Below are 24,529 nucleotides of genomic sequence, written 5' to 3' on the forward strand. Positions count from 1 at the left end.
AGCCTTGCCATACCCTCCCCCAAACTCCCCTTTCCGGTGCTTGTGCCTTGTCTCCCTCTGAAGCTTGTCCCTTTTTTCCTCCTTGATTTCCTTGTGATTCTGGGGTACCCAAAGCTTCTGCACCTCTGATCCCACATTTCATAATCCCATTACAGCAGTGAGAGCCAGCAGACAACATGATGTAGAAATGTCAAAAGCAAAGAAAGACACACTGAGCGTCCAGAACTCAGGCTTTAGGTTGTACCCGAGAAACATTGTATTTCTGAGTCCTAAATAAAAGAGCAAGGAAAGGAAGGGTGGTTAGAGCATAGCTTAGCAGAGACTGATGTGTAGAAGAACTCCCTTCTTGAACATAGACATACTTCCTAAATTACTAGCAAGCAATTAATACTGGGGACTGGCAAGATGGCTCAGTGGGTAAGGTAGATTGCCACATGAGCAGAGTCTGAATTCAGATGCCCAGCATACACATAAAATTCCAGGTGCAGCTGTGCACGCCCATAACCCTAACACTGGAGGCCAGAGACAGGAGTATTGGTGGGACCTGCTGGCTAACATCTGTCCTACTTAAGTTTAGTTTCTTGTGGCGTGATAAAGTCCATAACCAAAGCAGCGTGGGCAGGAGAGGATTTAGTTGGCTTACCGGGCCCGTTCTAGTCCATCACTGAGGGAAGTGAGGAAGGAGCAGAGGCAAAGCCACGGAGGAATGCTGCTTATTGGTGTGGTCAGCTTAGTTTTTCTATACAACCAACACCACCTCCCCAGGGCTGGCACCACCACAAAGGCTGGGCCCTCCCATCTCAGTCATTAATCAGGAAAATGCCCCACAGACTTGCTTCCAGGCCATTCTGTTGGAGATACCTTCGAAGTTGAGGCTCTCTCTTCTTAGGTGACCCTGACTAGTATCTGGTTGACAAAACCAAAATAAACAACCAACCAAACACACAGAAAGGTGCACACAGACCCCTGCACCCCTAACCAGCACACCATCCTAGCTCCAAATTCAGTGTGAGACCATATCTCAGGGGAACAAAGAGGAGCACAATAGGTAAGATGCCCGGCATCCTCTGGCTTCTGCCCAGCGTACACACAGACTTTAAATGTTGGTGGCAGAAAGTAGTCACTGTTAGATGCAGGTAAGTGTTCCCTGCAATGTGGTAGTAGAGAAGAGGCCAGGATGAAAATGGTTTGTGCCAGGAAGCTCTTAACAGCAAGAGATACCAAAGTGCAGTGAAAGGAAGCCAGCCATTATAGTCAAAATGAAAGAAGCTAGTCTCCTCGCCCTGTGGCCCTTAAGTGAGAGACTGTGAAGGAGAGGAGGCCTGTGTGGAATTGGATCTCTCCTGGGAATCTCTTGTCCTCTCAATGCATTTATCGGCTACCCCTCAGGCTCGATGGATCATCTGCATTTCAGGAATGCAGTTCAAACTTTCTGCTGTTTGACACGTTCCCCTGCAGCCCTGGTTCATAGTATAGCTCTACCCTCTGCAAACATAAATCTCTCCCCCACCCCGCCCCAAGAGGCTGGTTATTGGCTGGATACGAGGTTTTTGGTCATAAAGCAGCAGCTGTCATTGCCGGATCTGGGGCATGGAAGGTGTCTTGGCCATCCTGTCTACCAGATGGCCAGGACTTGAAAGACTGCAAATTACTAGAATCTGAGACAAGGGCCAAATGGCACAAGGTTTGAGAGTCTATCTGAATGTGGCACATAGTCTGCCGGGGCTCTTCTGTCTCTGTTAGATTTTGCTCCAAGTTGGAAGTAAGCACAGCCCCATCCTGTAGTACCTGGATGATGAGACCCTGCCTACTAACTTAATAAAGGACCAACCCGTGGTGAGCAATCACTAACAGGTAAAATTTCCTGGTTTATATTTCCATAGCTTTTGCCTGAAGTTAGCCTTTGGTCCCAAACTCCCCATCAGTTTTGTGCATTGGCAGCATCTCCATGTATGGGAGACATATTTAAAGACAACTGGACGGCGTCAACTGAGAGTCCTCTGTCATGTTTATGTGCCATCCCTTTGAAGATGACTAATGCTACGTAGCTGCTCACAATTTCAAGTGCCAGGAGCTGAGTTTTTCAATTCAAGCACAAGGTGTGGGGCTGGGGAGGAGTGCACCCCACCCCCATCCTTTTAAAACTCATTTGTGAAGCGCTGGCTTCTCTGTATTACCATGCAATGTCTTTGATCTCAAAGTAGAGGGAAGCAAGTTTTAAGAGCAAGGAAGCCTCCTTGTGCTGTTCTAAAATGAACAGTGCATTACAAAATTGAGTGCATGTCAAACAAACCATGAATCTTTTGAAATTTGAACTCAAAGAAGTATTTCTTATAGGCGAGCACACAGAGATGCTCGGGATAGAAATGGTGCTGTTGGACATTCATTGAAATATGACGGGTTGAGGTGACTTGCTATCCAATAGGACCCAGGCAGACGCTCTTTCCATGGTGCCATGCTTTCAGAGAATATTCTGAAAACATGTCCCTGCTGTAAGGATGCAGACACTGAAGCTTCAAGGGTTCATCCATTTTCTCACCCTCCCTCTTGGCCTCTCCTAGCTGGACTGGAAACCATAATGTAAACAGGTTGCTAAAGTGGCCTTGTTCACTGCTGACGCATTGAAAAGCTGCCCACATTGCTTCGCTGATAGCCACAATTTTGTTTAAGTGGCAAATTGATTGAAACAGTCAGTGGAAGGGATTATTTCAGCGAGGGCTTTGCCTTCCTGAAACAAATCCACTTATTAACATGCAGTTTAGAACCCACCCACCCCCCCGCCCCCCCTCCCCCGTGCCCATGGGCTGGAGAAAGGACTCAGGATTATTAGGAAGGTTCTTTGACTATCAACAGCTCCATTATCTTCCCATTTTCCTTGTCTGTCTTCTCTCCAGCAGCTGAAAGAGACTACAGAGAGACATTGAATTGTGGGCTTGCTTTAAATCCAGGATCAGGCCTTTGAGCTCAGAGGAGCCCCGGTTTGAGTGTTGAACTTAGAGGTTCCGTAATCACAAGTGAACAGAAATTGAGCTTGGATTAGTTTGCCTGGTTGTTTTCCACTTGTATGTTATCAGTGGGTGTCAGTCATGGAGAATTAGGAATACCTCTTTTGAGCCATCATTCTATCAGACAAGACAAAATGCACTGAAAGACTGCTAGACTGTAAAACAGCCTTCTCATCTTGAATGGGGCTTCATGGTACAGTGATCACCCTTATCTGCCAGGGGTGCATTCCAAGGCCTATAGCGAATGCTGAAACATACGGGTGATACCAGACCCACAATAAGTTAGATATTTTTCTACCCATGCACACCTATAGTAAAGTCCAATTGATAGATTGATTAATTAGTAATTGGTATACACATCAGAAAATTAACAATAATACCTAATTTGAAAGCAGCACTTGAGAAGTAGAGGCAGGATGATGAAGAGTTCAAAGTCATCCCCAGTCTTATAGCAAGTTCAAGGTCAGCATGGTTTACATGAGACCTTGTCTCAAAACAAACAGAAAAACCAATCGTAGAGTAATTATAGCATTACAGTTGCTGACATTAGGGCCATTAGTTAGTAAAGTGAAGGTCCTTGGACACAAGCACTACAGGGGCATCTGCTCTGACGACTAAGATGTCAGGACGGAGGGACCAGCAGGAAGGAAGCTGGTAGGATGTGGGTACATGGGGCAGTGGGCTCACTTATGTTCTAGCCATTGGAAGATTTCATCACCAGACTCAAGTAGTGTCCAATTTAAAACTTAGCAATTATTTCTTTCTCTTTTAAGGATCCTCTCTTCCCTCCTCCTCTCCCTCCTCTTCTTCTTCCTCCTTTTCTTCTTCCCCTTCCTCCTCTTTCTCCTTGCTTGCTGTTTGAGTCTCCTGTAGCTCATGCTTTCTTTGAACTCCTATGTAGCTGAGGATAATCTTGAACTCCTGACCCACGTGCCTCCATCTCTCAGTACTGGGATTGCAGAGATACACCACCACCACCTATTGCTTTTCCATTTGGTCTGTTCAGATCACGGTTGGCTGTAGGTACATGAAGTGTGAACAGTGAACCTTTGGGCAGTTTCCAAAAGGTTTTGACAGTCAGCAGCAGCATTTGGAAGGGCTGAGTCAGCTGAATTTGCCTGATAGAGTCTTATCCAGGAAATGTTAGGATTCAACATGAGCAAGCCCTGTTGGTGGGGGAAAAATAGATATCATAGCTGTTCCTCCAACCTCAGCTTGACATGCACTCACAGAAGCTGTTGAAAGAAAAATAGCCTGAATGGTTAAAATATCAGTCGTGTTATTATTCCTGGATTCTATGCATTAGTGAATTCTGGCAGGGTGATATCAGCAACTCTTCACGAGTTGCAGGTGCTCGGCAGAGGCCATGTGGCTTCCAGTGGCCTCGCTCACCTTTCGGTAGTTGGCAAACTAGAAAGGCACCATCTGGGATCATTCCATGTTCAGTCCCTGTTCCCTTCTAGCCTGTGATACCCCAGTGTGGATTCGTCTCATGGTAGCCTATGGTCTCAATGCCTCATGAGCATTTGTCTTTGTCACGTTTACCAGATTCCCCTTATTCCAAACAATAATATAGACATTATGTTTCAAAAGTAGGAGAAAGTGATATAGACCTTTGATGAGGATTACAAACTTTGACTCTAGAAGTGAGTGTGGCAAAAAGGACTGGAGTTTGACCGCTTCATCATCGGTCTCCATTAGGGTTTTATTTCTGTCAACAGACACCATGACCAAGGCGACCCTTATAAAGAACAACATTTAATTGGGGGTGGCTTACAGGTTTAGGCAGGAACATGGCAGCATCCAGGCAGCCATGGTGCAGGAGGATCTGAAGTTCTACATCTTCATCTGAAGGCTGCTAGCAAAATACTGGCCCCCAGGCATTTAGGGTGAGGGTCTTAAGCCCACACCCACAGTGACACACCTACTCCAACAAGGCCACACCTCCTAATAGTGCCACTCCCTGGGCCAAGCATATATAAACCATCACATTCCACTCCCTTTTTCCCCATAGGCTTATCCAAACATATGAGACTATGAGAGATATACCTAAACATAACATAATGCAAAATACATTTAATCCAACTTTCAAAGTCCCCATTGTCTATAGCAGTCTCAACAGTATTAAAAGTTCAAAGTTTTTTCTGAGACTTAGCCAATTACTTAACTGTAATCTCTAAGGAAAGACAGGAAACCAGCTGGGCAAATCCCAAACTCTATGTCTCTATGTTTGATGTCAAAGTGGTCTTTAGATCTCCAACTTCTTTCCAGCTTTGTTGACTGCAACAAACTTCCTAATCCTGAGCTGGTTCCCATCTTGTTAGCAGCTTTCCTCAGCAGATTGCCTATGCTTCTTGTATCTCAATCATCTTGGGTTTTCCATGGCAACTTTTATGTTATAGCTTCTTGTTTCAACGACTGGGATCTACACATGATCTTCTGGGCTCCTCCAGCTCTACCCTCTGTAGCAATCTACCCTCAGGTTGATCTACTCCACTTCCACTTCTGTTATTGGTGGTTACCCCATGATACTAGCCTCTTCAATATGCTGGGATCTTCCACTGCAACTAGGCTTCACCAATAGTCTCTCCTAGGCTCTCTTCATGGTACCAAGCCTCAACTTTTTTGCATGACTCCCTCAGTCCTGGACCATCAACTGCAACTGAGGCTGCACCTTCACCAGTGGCCTTCCATGGCATCTCACAGTGCCAAGCTTCAGCTGTTCTTGATGACCCTTTCATGACTTTAAAACTAGTACTTCTTGGATGACTGTTGGAACATCTTTGAGGTATATGTCCAATTTTCTGAGGAACTGCAAGACTGATTTCCAGAGTGGTATACCAGCTTACAACCCCACCAACAGTGGAGGAGTGTTCTGCTTTCTCCACATCCTTGCCAGCATCTGCTGTCACCTGAGTTTTTGATCTTAGCCATTCTGACTGCTGTGAGGTGGAACCTCAGGGTTGTTTTGATTTGCATTTCCCTGATGACTAAGAATGCTGAACATTTCTTTAGGTGCTTCTCAGCCATTTGATATTCCTCAGTTGAAAATTCTTTGTTTAGCTCTGTAACCTGGGTGACTCCTACACATTACCAAGTATGGCTGCAGTACTGGGGACAACCTTGGCTCTCTCTGGAACACAGCTTTTTTTGTGCTCTCAGAAAATACTTTCCAGAACATTCCACCTCAGTGATGATGGTCTCTTCTTAATCACCCCTAATTTCTTAGCTCCATCTAGCCAGCATCAATTGTCCCAGTAGTCCCTTTTATTTTTCACTCTAAAGCCATAACCTTGTGGCCAAAGATTTGGAGTTCTACTGCTCGCAAGAGCTGGAACATGTCCTCCTTGTTCTACTACATTATCACCAGCTTTCTGTTTTCCAACTCCTTCACTGCCTAAGCTTGGCTGTCCTGGAACTTGCTCTGTAGATTAACCTTGAATTCAAGAGATCTGCATGCCTGTCTTCTGGGATTAGAAGTGTGTACCACCATGCCTAGACTTAAATTTTTCTTCACTTAAAACTTGCTCTGTTCCAGGCTGGCATGAACTCAGAGATCTGCTTGGCTTTATCTCCTGAGATTGAAGGTGTGTGCCACCATGCCTGGATCTAAACTTAGCTGGTAGAATCTTGCTCCAAAGTCCCACACCCTTAATCTGCTATCTCCTAGAAGATAGAATTTGGCTCCATTTTACTTCTTGGTGCCTCTTTAATTCTTGAGCCATATATTTTATATTTTTCCTTTCTTGGCTTGCTATACTTGTTCAAAATGCTCTTTGTGAGACTTAATCAGAGAACAAAGTCTCTGCTAGGCTTTTTTGAGACTTCCTTTGTCAATGCAATTATCACAAATCTCTTTACCATGGCCTCAGGTAGACTCTTCAGATAAGGGCAAAAGCAGTAACATTCTTCACCAAAATACCACAAAAACAGTCTCTAGGCCACATACTGAAATTATTCTCCTCTGAAACCTCTTCGGCCAAATATGCACAGTTCAAGTCACCAACAGCAACCAAGTCTTCCATATTCCTACTAGAATGGCCCATTAAGCCCCATTTAAAACCTTCCATGGCTTTCCAATTTCAAAGTCGCAAAATCCACCTTCAGTCAAACAAAAGCATGGTCAGGCCTATCACAGCAATACCCTAGTCCCTGGTACCAACTTCTGTCTTTGGGTTTTACTACTATGAACAGACAACATGACCAAGGCAACTTTTATAAGAACATTTAATTGGGGCTGGCTTAAAGGTTCAGAAGTTTAGTTTATTATTATCAAGGCAGGGACATGGCAGCATCCAGGCAGGCATGGTGCAGGAGAAGCTGAGAGTTCTACATCTTCATCTGAAAACTGCTAGCAGATTACTGGCTCTATGGCAGCTAGGGTGATGGTCATAAGCCCACACCCATAGTGACACATCTACTCCAACAAGGCCATACCTGCTAATAGTGCCACTCCCTGGGCCAAGCATATACAAACCATCACACCATCTCCCCACAGACTTCAGGAGTTTAAGTAATTTAATTCACATAAACATTTCTATTCCCTTTAATCAGAGAAACCACCTCTCTGTTAGCCTTTTGCTGATACTAAAATGAGTGAGATAACTGACTTAGGAAATACTTCTTTTGTTTAACATTTTTGTGTTTCTGATCTGTGATTGTCCTCCCTTCCTTTCAACCTGAGGTGGCCATTACAGGGTTGGGTGAAGAGTAGTGCCAACCTCTAACCTCAGCACCCAGCATAAGGAGAAAGAGGCAGCCTAGTGTCCCACAGTCCCCACTAGGGCATGTGCCCAGTGACTGAGAACCGCCCAACCAGGCCCTAAGCCGTAAGGGTTCCACCACCTCCTATAGCACCGCCTTGAAGACAAAGCCATAATCACACACGTAGAGGACACTCATCCAAGCTTTCCTTCTGCCTATAGTCTGTGGTGTGGGTTTCTCTATGGGCTTTTGAAATGTGACCATATTTACTGAGAGTCCCACAGTCCTGCATTCTGATTGTTTTAGGGTGGGAGGTAGTTTTCAGTTTCTGATCAATTACTTGTAATTCATCTGTAAATGTAATTGTAAGTCATCTGCGGTGTTCATAGTAATTGTATGTATGGGTGATGGAGATACAGCATTTCTTCAAGTATACTTTTGATTTGGTATATTTTATGAGTATTTGCCATATGTTGGCTTTTTAAGAATGTTTTATCCTTTAATCTCTACGTACCCCTGGTCTTGGCTCCCTGCCAGGCAACTTGGTGGCTCAGTTATGCCAACTTTCAGAATTTTACTTGTGTGTTATAACACTCTGAGTCCCAGTTCATGACCTTCCCCTTCTCTCCCCTTTTCCTTCCTTCCTCTCTCCCTCCCTCCCTCCCTCCCCCCCTCTTTCTTTCTTTCTTTCTTAGTGTTTACAGTGCAGTGCCAACTTCCCCATTGTGTCCTTAGTCTGTAAACATAAGACTGCTTAATAATCCTTGTATCCTGAAGATACATAAATATATATAAATAAATATAATAAAATATATAAATAAAATTTAGGGCTCCAAACACAGTTTTCTCAGGAAGTTCTTGAAAGTGCTTCTTCATCTCATCCCTGCATCCCTGACCTCTGACCCCCAGGGTACAGTGTGAGCATCACGAGATGTTTAATAGCAGGTATTTTCTCCTCACTAGGTTTCAGGGGTTCTATGGATTGTCCCTCCCCCACTATAGTGGCGACAATTAGAAATATATGATGACATGTTTCCTTAGGAGGGCAGAAGTGTCCCAGTTTAGAGCCACCGCTGTGTGCCCTAGAGATACTAGAGCAGGGAAGGGAAAGAAATGCATGAATCGTGAATTATTCTCCAAGAGAGCAAGTCAGGAATGTCACGTCAACAGGGCGGGACATCAGCTGAACCTGGGCGTAGTGAGAACCCTTTGTGGTGCCTTGAAGTTCTGTGTAGGCTGGCTCCAGATTTCTCTGAGTTAACTTGGAACTGCAAATTGGGTCCTGCTGCACACTGAAAGGTTCATCAATATCTCAACTTCATTATGTTAGAAGTGGATTAATAGGAAATGCAGCCCCCGAAGGGGAAAAATACAAGAACTTTGCTAATAGATCTTGAAAGCCTCTTTATTTTTAGGGGAGGAAACGGGCATACGAAGACATAGAAAGGACATGTCACTTTCCTATGCCTGTCACTCAAGACCCTCAATGACTGGGTCACGGTCAGAACCATGTCACCCCATTCTCCAGTTGATACCCACTCCTGGACTATTTTAAAGCACACTCCAGACATTGTTATATTGTATTTGTAAATATTTCATTGTACATACCTAAGAGATAAGAGATAGCACCTAAAATTATAACTATAGCATGCTGGGGAAATTTTAATCTAAATTTAGTACTATCTAAGTAGTATCTAAAAGTTGCAGGAATGAGCCAGGGGTCGCCATAAACAATGAGGCTTGGCTTGGGGAAACATCAACTCCAGAGGAAAGATGAAGGTGAAGAAGCGATCTCCCGTTAGCTGCCCTTTCTCCGCCATCCTGCTCTGAGTGGCTCTTGCAGATACGTATAGAGAATGTGCATTTTCCCGGGAACTGGGTCTTTACACAGGAGAATGAGCCAGCAGGGAGCTGGTGCATTCTCTAAGAAAGGAGTAACACAATCACCAGAAAGTGCTGAAGTACTCAGCCAATGATGGATTGTTCTCTGACGACTTTCAATGACTTTTTAGCCTATCAGGAACTGCTTTTAATAAAACGGAGCAGTATCTATTTAAGATCGAGCTGTGGAGGTGGTGTTTCTCTCCCGTTATAATGTATTCTGAGAAGTTTCTTTGTTGTGATTTAGACTTCCTCCCTTTATTTTATTGTGTCATAAATCTCTGGCATTTGGTGTGTGTGAGACCTCACCAGCTTGCTAGATTCATCTAGTTCCCTCTTCTCGCTAGAAGATTAAACTGAGGCTGTAGGAGCTGATGCCAGGACACATTTAACCAATCATGTTTCCTTTACATGTAGGTCAGTCCGAGGGACAATTCTGCACTGGATCCTATTATCCACGGGTTGAAGGGCGTCGTACATCATGGTGAGTAAGCTTCATCTTCCTCCTTCAGCTAGAAAGTGAAGGGCTCGGATCTGTACCAGAAGGAATCAGGTTATCCCGCAGAGGACCAAGGGTGATACCGTTCCTTGCCCTCCGATGCTGAAGGGCTTTAGAGCCATTATCTGATGGGTAAAGAGCACCTGCATATATAACCTGCCAACGGTCCTGGGTTAACAGTGAGCCATTTGTTTCCCTCAGGTATTATTGTGAATGCATGTGTTATAAATCAGAAGGCTCTAAGATATACGATTCTTAGGTGTTGAATCTACCATTTGTCTCATTTCTCTCCCAAAATTGTTCCTTTTCCAAGTGCTATGTCACTTGTAAATATTTTTGATTTGCCTCTCAGATTTAAGGAGGAAAGTATAAGTAGCCAGGACAAGCCATTAAACGTCACAGTCTGAGGCAGCACCATGAGGCTGCTGACACGGGAAGGGTGAGGCTGCTGGTCTGTGTGGCGACATCATGCCCTCAGGCATAAACCTGGGAGAGAAAGAAAGATGAATGGTACTGTCTCTTCCAACTGGTTTATTGGCAGAATTTCCCGCAACTTTATTATCAGCCAATGCATCATTACCTGGGGCAGCGGGAAGCTCTCCTTTCACAGGATGCTCTCGCCTCAGAAGCACCCTTGTTTGTTGCAGGAAGGTGTTGAGTCTGGATCTTGTGTAATGATTTGTAAAGTTTTAATAATCTAATTAGAATTCCAAAGACATTGACAAAAATAGCATTGGTAACCATAACAAATCTCCCTCTGTTCCCGAAACTGTGATAAAATGTCTTCACACCTTTGGGGAGGATTGTCTTCTGACATGAGCCAGCTCTGTAGAGCTTAACAAATACCTCTTTCAGGGAAACCAAACTTGTTATCAGAGTTCGATTAAGTTGGATTGAGCATTAATTGTTCTGTTCAGCCGTGCGGCAGGTAACAAGAATAAACCTAGTGAAGAGCCAGGGAGGTGGTTCAGTCGGTAAGGTGCCTGTCTCACTGGCAAGACTCGTGAGCTCAGATGTTCAGCACACATTTAAAAAAAAAAAAACAAAAAAACCTTGGCCACATGTGCCACCACTCTGGTGCTTGACGAGGGGAACGAGGAAAAATGACCCTGGGGTCTCATCCGTGGGTCAGTCAGCCCAGTCTAACCCATGAACTCCATAAGAGTCTCTCACCAAAATCTCAAAACCCAAGGTGGAGAGAGGAGAGCGAGGAAAACCCCCAGCACTGCCATGTGTTTACTGTGTGCACATGCACATGTGTGTCCCCCATCTGCATCATGCTGAAGGCACATACGTGTACAAAGAAGAAAGAAATGTATGACTAAAAGCATCCCATGGAGCTTTTTCGCCTGCAGAAGCTTACATTGCTCCCTTCCAAATCTATGTGAATAAAAGCCGCCCCACCCAGGCCTTTCCGGGAATCCTCACTGTTAGAAATAGTCTAGCACTGCGCTGTCTCCCCAGAGCTACGCGGTCATTTGCATCACCAGTGAGGACCTTCCCCAAACCCCACCTAATGCCGTCTTTTTGGACAGGAGTCATTCAGAAAGGGGCACAAACAATTCCACAAGGAACACTGTCTGACTTAGGGAGGGGGACATGGTGTTGTCAAGTTCCTTCCCTGCTCTAGGCCGGAAAGAGTTATGAACAGTGTTTGCCTCCAAGAGAAGCTCAAGTATCTCTTCAGCAACTCCCAGATGCATGCCTGATCACAGGCAGCCCTGGCTTTTGCCGTAGATAAAGATGGGGAGGGAAAGGAATGGAGGCGTTGCCCTTCTCTTCTGACGTTCTTGCTGTTTCCTTTGTTGGCACCTTCTCTCCCCCTCCCCCTTGCGTGTTCCCCAAGGGTGCTTCCACAAGTATGCCCACTAGTCTCAGTTCAGATCTTGCCTGTCAAAGGATTCCTCCATACCCACTCCTGTGACATCATCTTTCTTCCTCAAACATATCTGGAAAACCTTTTTTGTTTATCTGTTTGTGCAATACCTCCCCATGCTTCAATAAAGGCAGAAAGATGACATACTATACCTGGCAACAATAGCTGCTCAATAAATCACAACTAAATATCTAAGTCTGATGAAAGTACACGTATACTAGGGAAAATATCAACATGTAAAGTAGAAAACAAAGGGGAGGGAGGAAGTAAAAACCTCTGAGGAGAAGAGAAAGTAAGCTTGGGGTAGGAGTTAGGACGGACATCTTGAAGAGTCAAAAAGTCTTTTTGTTGAGGATAGATGTACTTTTGATTGCAGCACCCCAAGAGGGATTTTTTGTGATCTGCTGATTTGAAGGAGCATATATAATTATGCTGTTCACAGCTTCTCTGGCTAGGGAAGGATGCTGCTGATGTGTGAAGTGCAGAAGAATCTCTGTGGGTTTCTGAGGCAGTGTTTACTTCTTGACCTCTGCGGGCCATATCTTAGAATGTTAATTTCTTAGTAACTGGCTGCCTTGCTGTTAGTGAGAACCATCTACGGTCCTTCCGCAGAGATGCAATGACTTACCTAACGTTGGTTCCACTTGACACTCAGTGCTTGGTCACTGGTGCTCTGCGAATCAGATGCCAAGGTGGGATTTGAAATGAAAGAGAATTTCCCATGGGGAAGGAAGGCCTGGAAAGAATGAGGTGAAGGAGGCATGCTTGAGGAGAGTGTTCATTCTGAGAGGAAGGAGAAAAGCATGAAGCTGCAAGAGGCTCCAAAAAGTCTTGGCCAGGACATCAAAGAACTCCAGAGCCAAGCCTGCCCCTGGTTGGAGCCTGCCTAGCCTGGTCAGGGTGTGTGAGACTCCTCTGTGTGCTCATTGGCTGGTTCACTATGGTAGGGGTACTCCATGGAGACACAGAGCAAATCTGGAAGTTGTGACCTCACCTCAGCTTGTCCCAAGGGCTTAGGTCTTCTCTGCTTCTGTTTGGAGTCATCCGCCCAACCCCCACCGTCAACCCCCACCGTGATTCTCTACCTGCGCATCCTACCTTCTAAGATGCTCATCGGATCTTATCAATAGTGTCTTTTATTCTTCCTGTAATGGTTCACACCACTGAGCTAGGTGCAATGTGTGGAGCTGCCCGTGGAGTCTGTTCTCATGGGGGGAACCTGTGGTTGAGCAGGCCCTTTCACTCAGACTTGGAAATGGGAAGATGTCAAGACTAAGGCCTGAAGAGTTCTGAGTGACAGATGCCCCAGGCTGGGGACAAACTCAGATTCAGCTCAATGAGCATACATGTCTGAGATGATGTGGTTACTTGGGGACTCTGATCACTGTGACATTTTTCTCCATTGCTACAGAGATAAGCTCTAGAAGCTCATAAGTCAGACCAAACACTGTTTCTTATGTCTACCTTCGTGATGTCAAAATACAGTGCGCATATAGCAGCCATATAGAAATGTTGGCATGTAACTAACTCATTTTACCTAACTCCTGAATGATAAGAAAAGTGCATTTTGTTTCATGCTACAATTATATATTTTTCCCACATGTTTTTATTGACCCTTAAAGAACCAACTCAAACAGATGCCACCACCTTCTTGTAGGTATTTTCACACTGTCAACATTCAGGGAAACACTAACCATACTCTCTCTTGTGTTACCGACACATTCCACTTTCATTCCTTTCCTTCCTCCTCTTCCTCCCCCTTTTCTTCTCCCTTTTTAAAAATTCTTTTTTATTTTAATGGACTCTTACTATGTAACTCTGGCTGACCTAGAACTTGCTGTGTAGACTAAGTGGGCCTCAAACTGACAGTGGGCCTCAAATCTGGCAGCCCCTGTCTCCCCCACGCTGTGATTAAGGACATTTGCCATGGTGCCCAGCTGTGTTTGTTTCTAAGAGGAAACCTGTTGATGCTACTTACTTGGTTGTTGAGCCTAGTCTGTTTGTCCATCTTTTCCAAACTCCCCAATCCACCATCATTTTGTTTTTCCTTCTTAATGTAATGGGCTGCATTTTTTAACCATTCCAGAAATGTGGGGGTGGTGAGAAACAGTGTCTGCCCTACATGACAGAATTCTGCACTGGTCATTTCTGAATAGCTATTGTATCTAACTTCTTTTTGTTGCTCTCCCTCCTCTGGCTCTTTTCCAGAAAGTAATCTGTTAAAGGCCACATTGTGATCCCTGAGTCCAGATTTCTAATAATGTCCCTGACATGAGACTCGGACAAGTTTCTCTCTTGTTGGTGGATGTTAGGAAAGAGACAATGAGATGCAAACATGTCTCACAGGAGAGCTTCAGCTGACCTGTCAAGCAATAGTGTGACAGACGTTCTGAAGCATTCACCCCCAAAAGGGAGCCCATGACAGACAGTTGTGCTGGTGTTCAATTTGGTGGACCAGTGAGTTTGTATTGGGGTTACCAACAGGAGCATGAGTAAGGCCTTACTTCCAAGGAACAGGGATAACAAAGTTAACTATAAAGTTCCAACCAGTGCAGCTACATCATCAGAAAGCCAGTTCCAGCGTGACGGGTGACTCCCGAAGGCTGTGACCCTGGAGCTCACTCTGCTCCCTACAGACAGCTCCCACGGTTTGGCTTGTCCATGTCTCCAGCCTCAGCAAGTAATACTTTCTTTCATATTGTTAATAGTTGACCTCAGGAATCTACCAAGTCTCTTTTCCCAGACATGTAACCTCTGTCTACCTGCCATTTACCCCCGAGGCTCTGTCCCCTCCAAAGGGATGTCACAATTCAGAGGAGCATGTCATGCAACACCTGTAAATCTCCCGGTACAACTGCCAAGTGCTTTTCCATCTTCCCCTCTTGACTGAGACACATCTTCTACCTGATTTGAGGACAAAACTCTGTGCTGGCTGGAGTCGCTCCAAGCCCCATAACAAGAAGTGCGGTGAGCAAGTAAAACTGTGTGAGTTGATTACCTCCAGCCAACTTCACCCCACGGTGGCAGGAGCAGTTCGAGCCCATCCATTCTTGTCTACACATGACTCAGCTGATGCTTCTCCAAGAAAAAGTGAATTCTAGACATGCCCAGACTCACAGGGCCTTTGACTCCTTCAGAAACATCAGCTAGGCTCCATCTCATAAGATTGTGAGCTCATGGCTAGACTGGTTTGGAAAACCCCCTCAGAAACCACATTGCACAAGTGCCTTGCCCTCTGGTCTGGCACCCTCATGCTTAAGTGTATACATAAGAGAAACTACTTGTAAACATGAGTTTTGTTTTTAATAGCTACCAATTAGATACCAAATGTTCACCAGTGGAAGCGTAGGTGCCAGCCATGGTATATGAGACTGTAGCCCATTATATGCAGCAGTTTAAAAAATGGCAACCTACCAACCTACACGAAAGAACACATACTGTGTGGTCCTAGTTATGGTCAGCATAAGAACAAGCCAAGTCAGTGCATGGTGCTACACGCCAGAATGGCAGAATGAGGTGACAGTGAGGCTCGGGGTTCCTGTCTGTAATGTGCTGTTTTTCAACTATTTATCTGAGTATGTTTATATCTTAGAAGTAGACATGATGTTATCACACACAAAGTTTGTACCTGAGAATCACTGATTGAGTTTACAAAAGCAAATTTCCAAAAACCCACATAACCTGTGGAGTTTGTGTTGGGACATATTCACACCCACGGTTGGACACACCTTATGGAGGGTGATGTTACAGTATAACACAGTTTCACCCTAGTGTCCCTGATAATCTGTACATTTGACTCTGTGAACTGAAAACTGGCTTATGTGTTTCATACGCTAATTTCTTCAACATAGCCCATCTACAAAACTTTAAGCAGCAACAGTGAAATCCAATCAGCATGCATAGATAGTCTAAACTGATTAAAGGTACTTTTAATCCTTTTGGCATAAAATAGAATAATGGCTATGGTCAGGATACCAAGGACTGCGTATGGACTGTGTAAGTTAGCACAGCCCCTCCAGAGCAGGGTAGGTGAAGTCACTCAGCATCCTTGTAGAGTATAGCATAGGTAAGGAGTGAAAAGACCACGCCCACCAAGCCACGGGCTTGTATTTGAGAACAGAGAAAGTCTGGAGCGAGGCTTTACAGGATTGTGGAGGTAAACCCAAAGGAAAGCAGCCTAATGATTACTTCAAAAGGGAAGTTAGGCCAACTTACTGGGTTGGCGGGGACAGTGATGATGTCCCTAGAGCTGAATGGAGGCTCCACATTGTCACTGCTTTTAGGGTGAGTGGCATTTTGTCTTTGTGCACTGTTGTGTCAGTCAAAGCAGATGATTAGAGCTCAAAAGTAGGAGCTTCAGACTCCTGGACCAGAGACCTCACAACAAGCCAAGAGGGGGCTGATGGTACTTTTCTCAAACCTTCTTGCTCTAATGACCCTTGACAGGCCATCTCTTCTGTATTCGTATTGGTCAAGACCATGAAAGAACTGTGTCTGCCTCCGGGTCATATCATTAAAGAGCTAACTCTAGATGCAATATCTGCTCTGCTCCTATGCTTTAGGAAAAGGGGGGAAAACAACAAACTGGAGCAGGCAGCAGGCTGAAAACAAAAAGCTCCTCGCTCCTATGTTGCTGCATGCTGCATGCTCAGTGTCCATCCAGGAAAGGCCAAACTCGCCCAGTAGGCATCGTGGAATCTTCTGGACATTCAACCACTTGGTCCACGTGACACATAAGCAAGGGATTGTTGGGAAGCTGGACCAGAGTCACACATTGAGAAATGGTCCAACTCTGAGGTCCTGTTTCTCCCAGGCTGTTGTCAGTGTGTGTGTGTGTGTGTGTGTGTGTGTGTGGTGTGTCTCTGTGTGTGTGTGTGTGTGTGTGGTGTGTCTCTGTGTGTGTGTGTGTGGTGTGTCTCTGTGTGTGTGTGTGTGTGTGTGTGTCTGTGTGTGTGTGCATGTGTGTGTGTGTGTGTGTGTGTCTGTGTGTGTGTGTGTGTCTGTGTGTGTGTGTGTGTCTGTGTGTGTGTCTGTGTGTGTGTGTGTGGTGTGTCTGTGTGTGTGTGTGTCCATCTGCAGGTTACAGTCTTGACAGAGTCCCACCAAATAGGTTTTGTTAAAAGAGTAACTTAGAAAGTATTTCAACAGCCTCTAGTCTGCTGCTATTCTGCCATCACTGAGATGACTGTGGCTCATATCTTTAAAAGAAAAGAAAGAGAAAAACTATCTAGGGCCATGTACTGGCTGGTTTTGTGTCAACTTCACACGATCTGGAATTATCACAGAGAAAGGAGCCGCAATTGAGGAAATGCCTCCATGAGATCCAGCTGTAAGGCATTTTCTCAACTAGTGATCAAGGAGAGAGGGCCCAGCCCATTGTGGGTGGTGCCATCCCTGGGCTGGTAGACCTGGGTTCTATAAGAAAGGAGGCTGAGCAAGCCAGGGGAAGCCAGCCAGTAAGTGACATCCGTCCATGGCCTCTGCATCAGCTCCTGCTTCCTGACCTGCTTGAGTTCCAGTCCTGACTTCCTTTGGTGATGAACAGCAATGTGGAAGTGTAAGCTGAATAAACTCTTCCCTCTCCAACTTGCTTCTTGGTCATGATGTTTTGTGCAGGAATAGAAACCCTGACTAAGACAGGCCACATGGCTAAACTTTCTGAAAATATCTGCATGAATTCTGGAAGCACAGCACAAATTCTAGGAAAGAAGATTTAGGGGAGGTGGCTAATAAGGACTGAAATAGTCACCAGTGTCATGCACCAGCAAGACATTACAGAGCTGAGCTGGCTTAGTCTGAGGCATCTTGCCGATTTGTTTGTACCCATGAGGCTTAAGCATCTTGAGTCCATTCTTCCTCTCACCTTCAGAGTGTCTAGGAAACTCTGAGTCAAGACATGAGGTCAAAGGAGTAAGCTGACCCTTACATGTGGACCACTTTATGCTCATGCAGAAGTTGTCTTCCTATACACGTCATCCTTGCTGCTTCAGAGACCGTCATGTCACTTGCCTGCAAAGTTGCTTCATGTCCCCAAACATAAAAGTGTGTTTTCTGATTTTCTGCTTAAAATTTTATTGTAGAGCCCAACCAACATAGAGAATGTTGTAGAAGTCCTTGTTAGTTCCGGCTGCCCTGGGTTTGAGTTCTGACTCCCAGCTCGGAAGCTGTGTGATCTTGAGCAGAGCTCCGAGTCTCTTGTCAGCGTTTCTGTTTGTAAAACTGAGCATAATGCCCTGCCTTGGATAAATGTGTTGAGGCTGGGACGACATAGAAATGATACCTACTGTGTGCCCAGAGCACCCTAGATTAGCCCTCCAGGGACTATAATCTGTAGACCAAGTCTCCTACTTGCTTGTTCCAAGTTTTTTCTTAGGTCACATTAATATTGGCCCATTGCTTGTCACTATAAACGAAGTTTTATTGCTCCGCCGAACTTTTTTGTTTGCATATTATCTGTGGCTGCTTTTGTTGTACACTGACATTAGTTGTCACCAACAATACATAGCCTTCTTATCAAGCTTTAACTATTCGCTCTCTGGCCCTTCTCAGGAAAAGTCGGCCAGCCTCGCACCACTGGTAGCTGGTGTTTTGTTTGCTTTATTCATAGCACTACCTTTATGAGGTGCGCATTGTGTGTGTGTGTGTGTGTGTGTGTGTGTGTGTGTGACCAGATAATATAAGGACTTGGTTGGGTCATTGCTCACTATGTAATAGATTAAGCTTTGCTCTGGGGCTTGCCTCAATCCTCCCATACTCCCAATGTGTTTCAGATGAATTAATGAGGGTTCTATTGGAATGTTTACCTTGAAGCAGTCACTCAAATTATTTCCCCTCTCTTGAATAAGGAAACCAGTGCTATGCTATCTGCGGCTCACTGATAATTCTGAACATTTACAGCTCACTGGTGATTTCGAGCATCGTAACACGCGACAAAATTTCCCGTTTGAAGTTTATGTTTCCAGCACTTAATTACATGGAACTTTCCTGAAGTGTGCTATAAATGTGCAGCGGCCAGGGCCTAGCTAATTGGCCCCTGTCTTTTTATGGATCCAGAAAGGACGGATGCTTATCTGAATGCTTTTGATCTGAAAATCTTCCAGACACAGACAGGCTTAAGCCATTTCCAGTTTCCTGGATTCGGGTTTATCAAAACCTCCACCATAGATGTGAGCTGTTTCCGTTTCTTTTCTTAGCTAAATCCGGGAAGTAGGATGCTCTGTGAGTGCTGTTTTATCACTAAATGGCATTGTTAACAATAGTGTTAGGACATAAAAAGGCCTCAGAAGTTCTCATTCTCTGTGGATGGTTTATCATTTGAACAGGACCGTAGGAGTTTAACCTTGTCGAAATGAAATATGAAAAACAAAGGGTTTAAGAAAAACCTCCAGTGATCCAGTGGCTTCCCTTGGGCGATCTATGCTCTGCCTTCCTCCTGTCCATATGTCACCTTAAGATTGGAGCAGTGTCGCTACCTCTGGGCCAAGAGCACAGGATTTGGCTTCGAATATTATTTCTCCCTTTGAGCAGATGTACAAGCAAGTTACCTGCTCTCCCAGTGCGCTGTTTCCTTTACTGCGTGATGGATGAGGTCTTTGGTTTATCTTAAAGACACACTGTCTTACAGCACACAGTGTGCAGGCAGGCGGTGAGCCCTCAGAGTGAGCTGGGATCCCTCCTGCACCAGCGCCCTGTCGATTTGTACCTGGGGACTGTGGACAGCTGGTGACTGTGGAGTGTTCTGCATCTACAACTATCTGGCTGTTGAATGTATGATGCCCGACCTTGCTAGGGCATACAAAACTTAAAGGGAATGAAGTCAGGCATAGTGAGGATGCCTGTGGCCCCAGCACTTAATGGGCTGAAGGATCATGAGGATAAGGGCAGTCTGAGCTTAAAAACAAAACTAGCAAGGAAGATAAAGGAAACGGTGATGGCACTGATAATAAAGACTGTGTGCAGTGACAAGTACTGTTTTGATTAGGATAATGAACCAGAGGTGGAGAAAGGATAAAGCAGATACATCTTAGCTGTCTGACCTGCAGGTGGACTGAGCCCTGCCTTGGTGCTTTCTGTTGTTGCATTGTGTAGATACAGTTGCCCAAGGGGATAACAATGCTGTTACAGAGAGGGAGCCTGAGGCTTCATAGGCATTAGCAGAGCACTGATGTGAGCCCAGTTGTACTGGATCCTCGGATGCTTTTTCTTTCTTTTCTTTCTTACATCTCCCCCCTTCACACACACACACACACACACACACACACACACACACACACACACACACACACGTCTTTGACAGGGTCTTACTTTGTAGTCCCAGCTGGCTTCAGAATCACAGAGACCTGCCCATCTCTAGCGCTGGAGTGCTTAGATTACAGTCATGTCACTCTGCCCAGTCTGAGATGCTTTTTGCCTCACTCACCTTCTCTCACCAACCACTTTCTTGTTTATTGTCAAAGCTACTTAATTCTTGTGTACCTCAGTCCCCATTTGTGAATTATCTCTTTGACCTGGTGAAAAGAAAGCCCGAGGGATTTATCATCATATCATTGTGGTCCCTAGGCCTTACAGGTAGAGACAAGCCCTGGAACTGCTCTGGATGGCCCCAGTGTCATCATTATATAACCCCCATGATTTCAGTGCCATATCCATTTCTCTAACTGTGAACTTCATATACCTTCTCTCTGGAAGGATTAATGTTGGTGTGTCTTATTTGAATATCAGTTTTAGATACAGATGGTATGCTTGGACAAATGAAACTATTAATTTAGTCAAAGAGGCTGGGTGGCTTTGCATTACAGTTGTGTGACAATGTCTTTCTCTGGGCCCATGCATTTGCATTTGGTGATCTGGATTCTTCAGGTAGGCTTTCCAACCTATAAGCCGGTCTCACTTCGCCACCACGACCACACTAGCTATTTATGCCGTGATTGAGGATTCTGAGATTTCCTCTAGGAAGACAGAGATGAGTGATGTTGCCTCGCTCTCCTGCTTTGCTCAGTGGCTAGCAGTGAGTGCCACCATGCTTGGTAAATCCCACAGCCCTTAATGACATCACTTCTATATGCTGACTGTAATGCTCTCTTCTATATGTTGACTCTTCAGCATATTTTCTAAAGAGACTTCTTTGCCCCTGTGTAACCAAAGCATTGCAAATATTAAGTTATTAACACACTGAAAAAAAAACGCAATCAATCAGATGATTATCACCTAATGTTTTAATGATCACATTTTTAATCCAATTATGCATGTTTGAATCTTTCAGATTTTCTTTAATTAAAAATTGCCTCTTGGCACTGCTATGAGGAAGAAGAAATTGAACAGAATGAGCCAGATATAATTTGTGTTGAGAGGAAGCTTGCAAAGATAACTGGGCTGGGTTGAGCGGAATGGCTGACCAATGACTTCAAGGCCCTCATACAAAATTTCCTAATTGATAAGGAAAATTTAATCATCTTCAAATGTACTTCATTTGCATTCAAATAAGGTATTCCTTTTTCCAAACAAACCTCCCCTAACTGATCATTCATACTGTCGTTCAAAATGCTTAAAAAATGAAAGACAGACTTGGGAGAAATGTAGACTACTTAATACAGTGTGTATTTAATATAAAAGTCATGCATTATTCATTTTTGCAATTTGAATAACTTTGAATTTAGCATCCCTGTTCCTCATCTTTTTCTTTGATGAACAATTAATTATTAAAATACAATATTGTCTGCATACAGCAACCAGGATCCTAGAAAGAGGACTAGGAGGCTCTCGGTCCTTTTATCTAGCATTGCAGATCACCTGCTTGTTAATGCAGAGCCTAGTGAGAGAACTGTACGCTCTTCTCAACGCTAAGTAGTTGGAATAAAAGTGCTTTGGATTTAAGTTACTAATTAGGCTAGAAGTTGGGGTGAGCATGCACTTTTGAGGTTGGTGTGGAGAAACACAGCCTTTATAAACTTGTCACGGGATAGACTAATTTCATTGAACAGTACTTCTGGGCCCTCTTAATGACAAGCACTTACAATGCCAAGTAACTAGTTAATACTGTTCGTAAACTAGTTACTGCTCAGACTCCAGTATCAGGCAGTCTTACTATCCTGTCTCAGAGAAAAGAATGGTAGCTTGCTGGGAGAAGCTGAGTTGTGATTCTATCCTACACGGCGTGACTATGGCCAAGCTCTCTTCCTCCAATACCTCCGTTACTAAGATCTTCTTCATGACACCTTCCTTCGTCTTCCTCATGCCTGTCTTACCAGTGGGTTCTGTCAGTTCAGCACCTGTGGCTGAAGCAGATGGGACACTATTGGAAGTTCTGCCATGTTGGGTGTCTCCATTCCAACTCAGGGCATTGAGCCAGAAAACGAGGTTCAGGACTATCCGGTGTTACATAGCAAAACCCTGTCTCCAAAAACCAAAAAAGTTAATGCTAGTATGTATTATTAACCCATAGCATGTCTTCTCTGGCCCTCTGGCTATGACATAGAAAGAAATTTGTGTCACATTGTATGGGAGCACCTTCCAGAACTTGGGTTAAGGTAGGCAAATTTTGGAGAGAAAGCCCAGTCTTTTCCACTAGCAATTTGGGCATCATTCTGAGTTTTACACTGAATCCCTAATTATACAAAATGTTATTCTCTGAATATGAATTGCATGCTTCTCATTACTGAAGACATATTTTGAAGGGTATATGCAGTTATTAAATTTAAAATGCCCTTTATAAGATTGTAGAAGTGGTTCTGTTACATGAGTTTGGACATGATACCTTTGATGTTATTGCCAGGCAAAACCTAAAATATTTACTCTCTAGTGCTTTATAGGAAATACTTGCTATCCTTCCTTAAAAGCACAGCTTGGGAACCTTCTGTGTTTGCCCTTAGCCAGGGGCTGCCTTGAAATTTAGGTTTACAGAGGGCCAATTACTGGGTTAAGTCCCTTATTCCAAGTAGCTTAACGGTCATCGAAACTCTAAAGGGTATAAAATCTTGTGATGACCATTTTGCAGATTATAGAAACAGCCCAGAGACGATAAAGCTTTTCCCTAATGTTGCACAGCTTTTCAATATTATTTCATTCCAAAGCTCAGGTTAGAGCTTTAGTGCAGACAGCATGTGCCCTTAAGGCACTAGTAGTCATGTTGAAAAGGGGAAGGCTTGATTGACTGTACATCCTAAATTGTATTTTCAAATACTAGACACAGATTGTACGTGAGTCTCTGCTTGCCTCAAGCTCTTGACCCCCGATCTGTTATGTAATGTTTACAAACTGGACTAAGTCAGGTTGTCAGAGGGACCTTGTCAGCTCTGGACTTAGTGGCTATGGTTTTTGGTGTTAGAGTTTCTGGGCTCCTGAGCAGAGGTTTTCTGAAGGACATGGTGTTCTCCTTCCTAGGGCAGTCTCAAGACTTCTAGGTTGGTAGAGAGGTGGCGACAGGGAAATGGGATCTAGTCCCCAGCCACATCTGCCAGCTCTGTCACAGAACTGCTCACTCGTCCCAGACTTTCGAGGTTGGCCCCATCACAGCAAGGCTGACACAGGAACGCACAGTGCGTGGATGTTGTTCCCTCCGAACAGTGTTCTCTTTTGATAGGGTATCACTGCAACCGTTTCTGGGCCACATCGCCGCTTCATCTTCTCATATTCCTTAGAGCCATCACATCTTCCTAGAGTCCGGGGCACTGTCAGCTGGCAGGGATTATCTTGTTCTGCCCTGATGATACACACACTGCCTGCTCACCAGTAAACCTGACATGAATTGTTTCCCCCCAAAAGAAAACTACAGTTTTTCTAGTCTTTCATTTTGGAGTCCCTGATCTCAGCGCATCATCACTTAGTGAGATGCCAACTTCACCTGCTGCTCAAGGGAGACAGGAAGGTGGCAGTTTTGTTGCCTGTGCTGCCAAGTCCTGTACACACCCTCAGGGTGTTCCGGCTTTGTGGTGGCTGCTGTGTGGCCAGGGAAACACAGGCTGCAAGCAAAGGCCAAAACAGGTTTTCTCCCAGCCAAGCCCGTCCCAGCCAAGCACACTTTGATAGGTGTCCCTGAGATTTGGCTCCCTGGTAACTAGGTAAAATGAAAGCCCAGACTTGCCAGGGGGTGGAGAGGCAAGGCCTTTAGTTTCCACTTTCATTCAACTGGGACCACTTTTTGTGTGCTTTTGGATGTGAAACCTATGATTTGGAGGCTTTTGCATTTATTTTTTTTTCCTTTAAAAAATTAATCTAAAACTTCTAGGAGCATGGGCTTCTGTTGTAGCGCCTCAGTAAGAGAACACTGTAGTCTGCTTCTTGTGACCATAAGAGTCCATACTTAGCTTCTCTATGCCTTGAGTTTTAAATGGGCCAAGCGTGTTAAAGTGCACTTCTGGGCTGTGGCGAGAGAAAAGTAAGTGCTTGCTGTCCATACTTGAGGGGCTGAAATGATCCCCAGAACCCATGCTTTAAAAAAAAAATAGCTGGTTGTGATAGATTATGCTTACAATCCACGTGCTAGGGTGACAAAAGTGGGCCTCCATGTTGGGGTTCACTGGCTAGTCAATCTGCCTAACTGGTGAGTTCCAGTAAGAGGCCATTTCA

At 44.6% G+C, this 24,529-nt stretch overlaps 1 protein-coding gene across 3 annotated transcripts in view; it reads left to right on the plus strand.

The window, feature by feature from the left end:
- Nucleotides 1-24,529, plus strand: part of PTPRG (protein tyrosine phosphatase receptor type G) — a 659,839-nt gene that overhangs the window by 510,884 nt on the left and 124,426 nt on the right. For all 3 annotated transcript variants that reach the window (XM_080926850.1, XM_080926851.1, XM_080926852.1), the window contains one exon: nt 10,008-10,074. In XM_080926850.1, coding sequence (XP_080782976.1) covers nt 10,008-10,074 — 67 coding nt within the window. The remainder of the gene's footprint in view (nt 1-10,007; nt 10,075-24,529) is intronic.

The sequence above is a fragment of the Micromys minutus genome (genome assembly GCF_963924665.1).
Source record: "Micromys minutus genome assembly, chromosome: 12".
NCBI classification, from domain to species: Eukaryota; Metazoa; Chordata; class Mammalia; order Rodentia; family Muridae; genus Micromys; species Micromys minutus.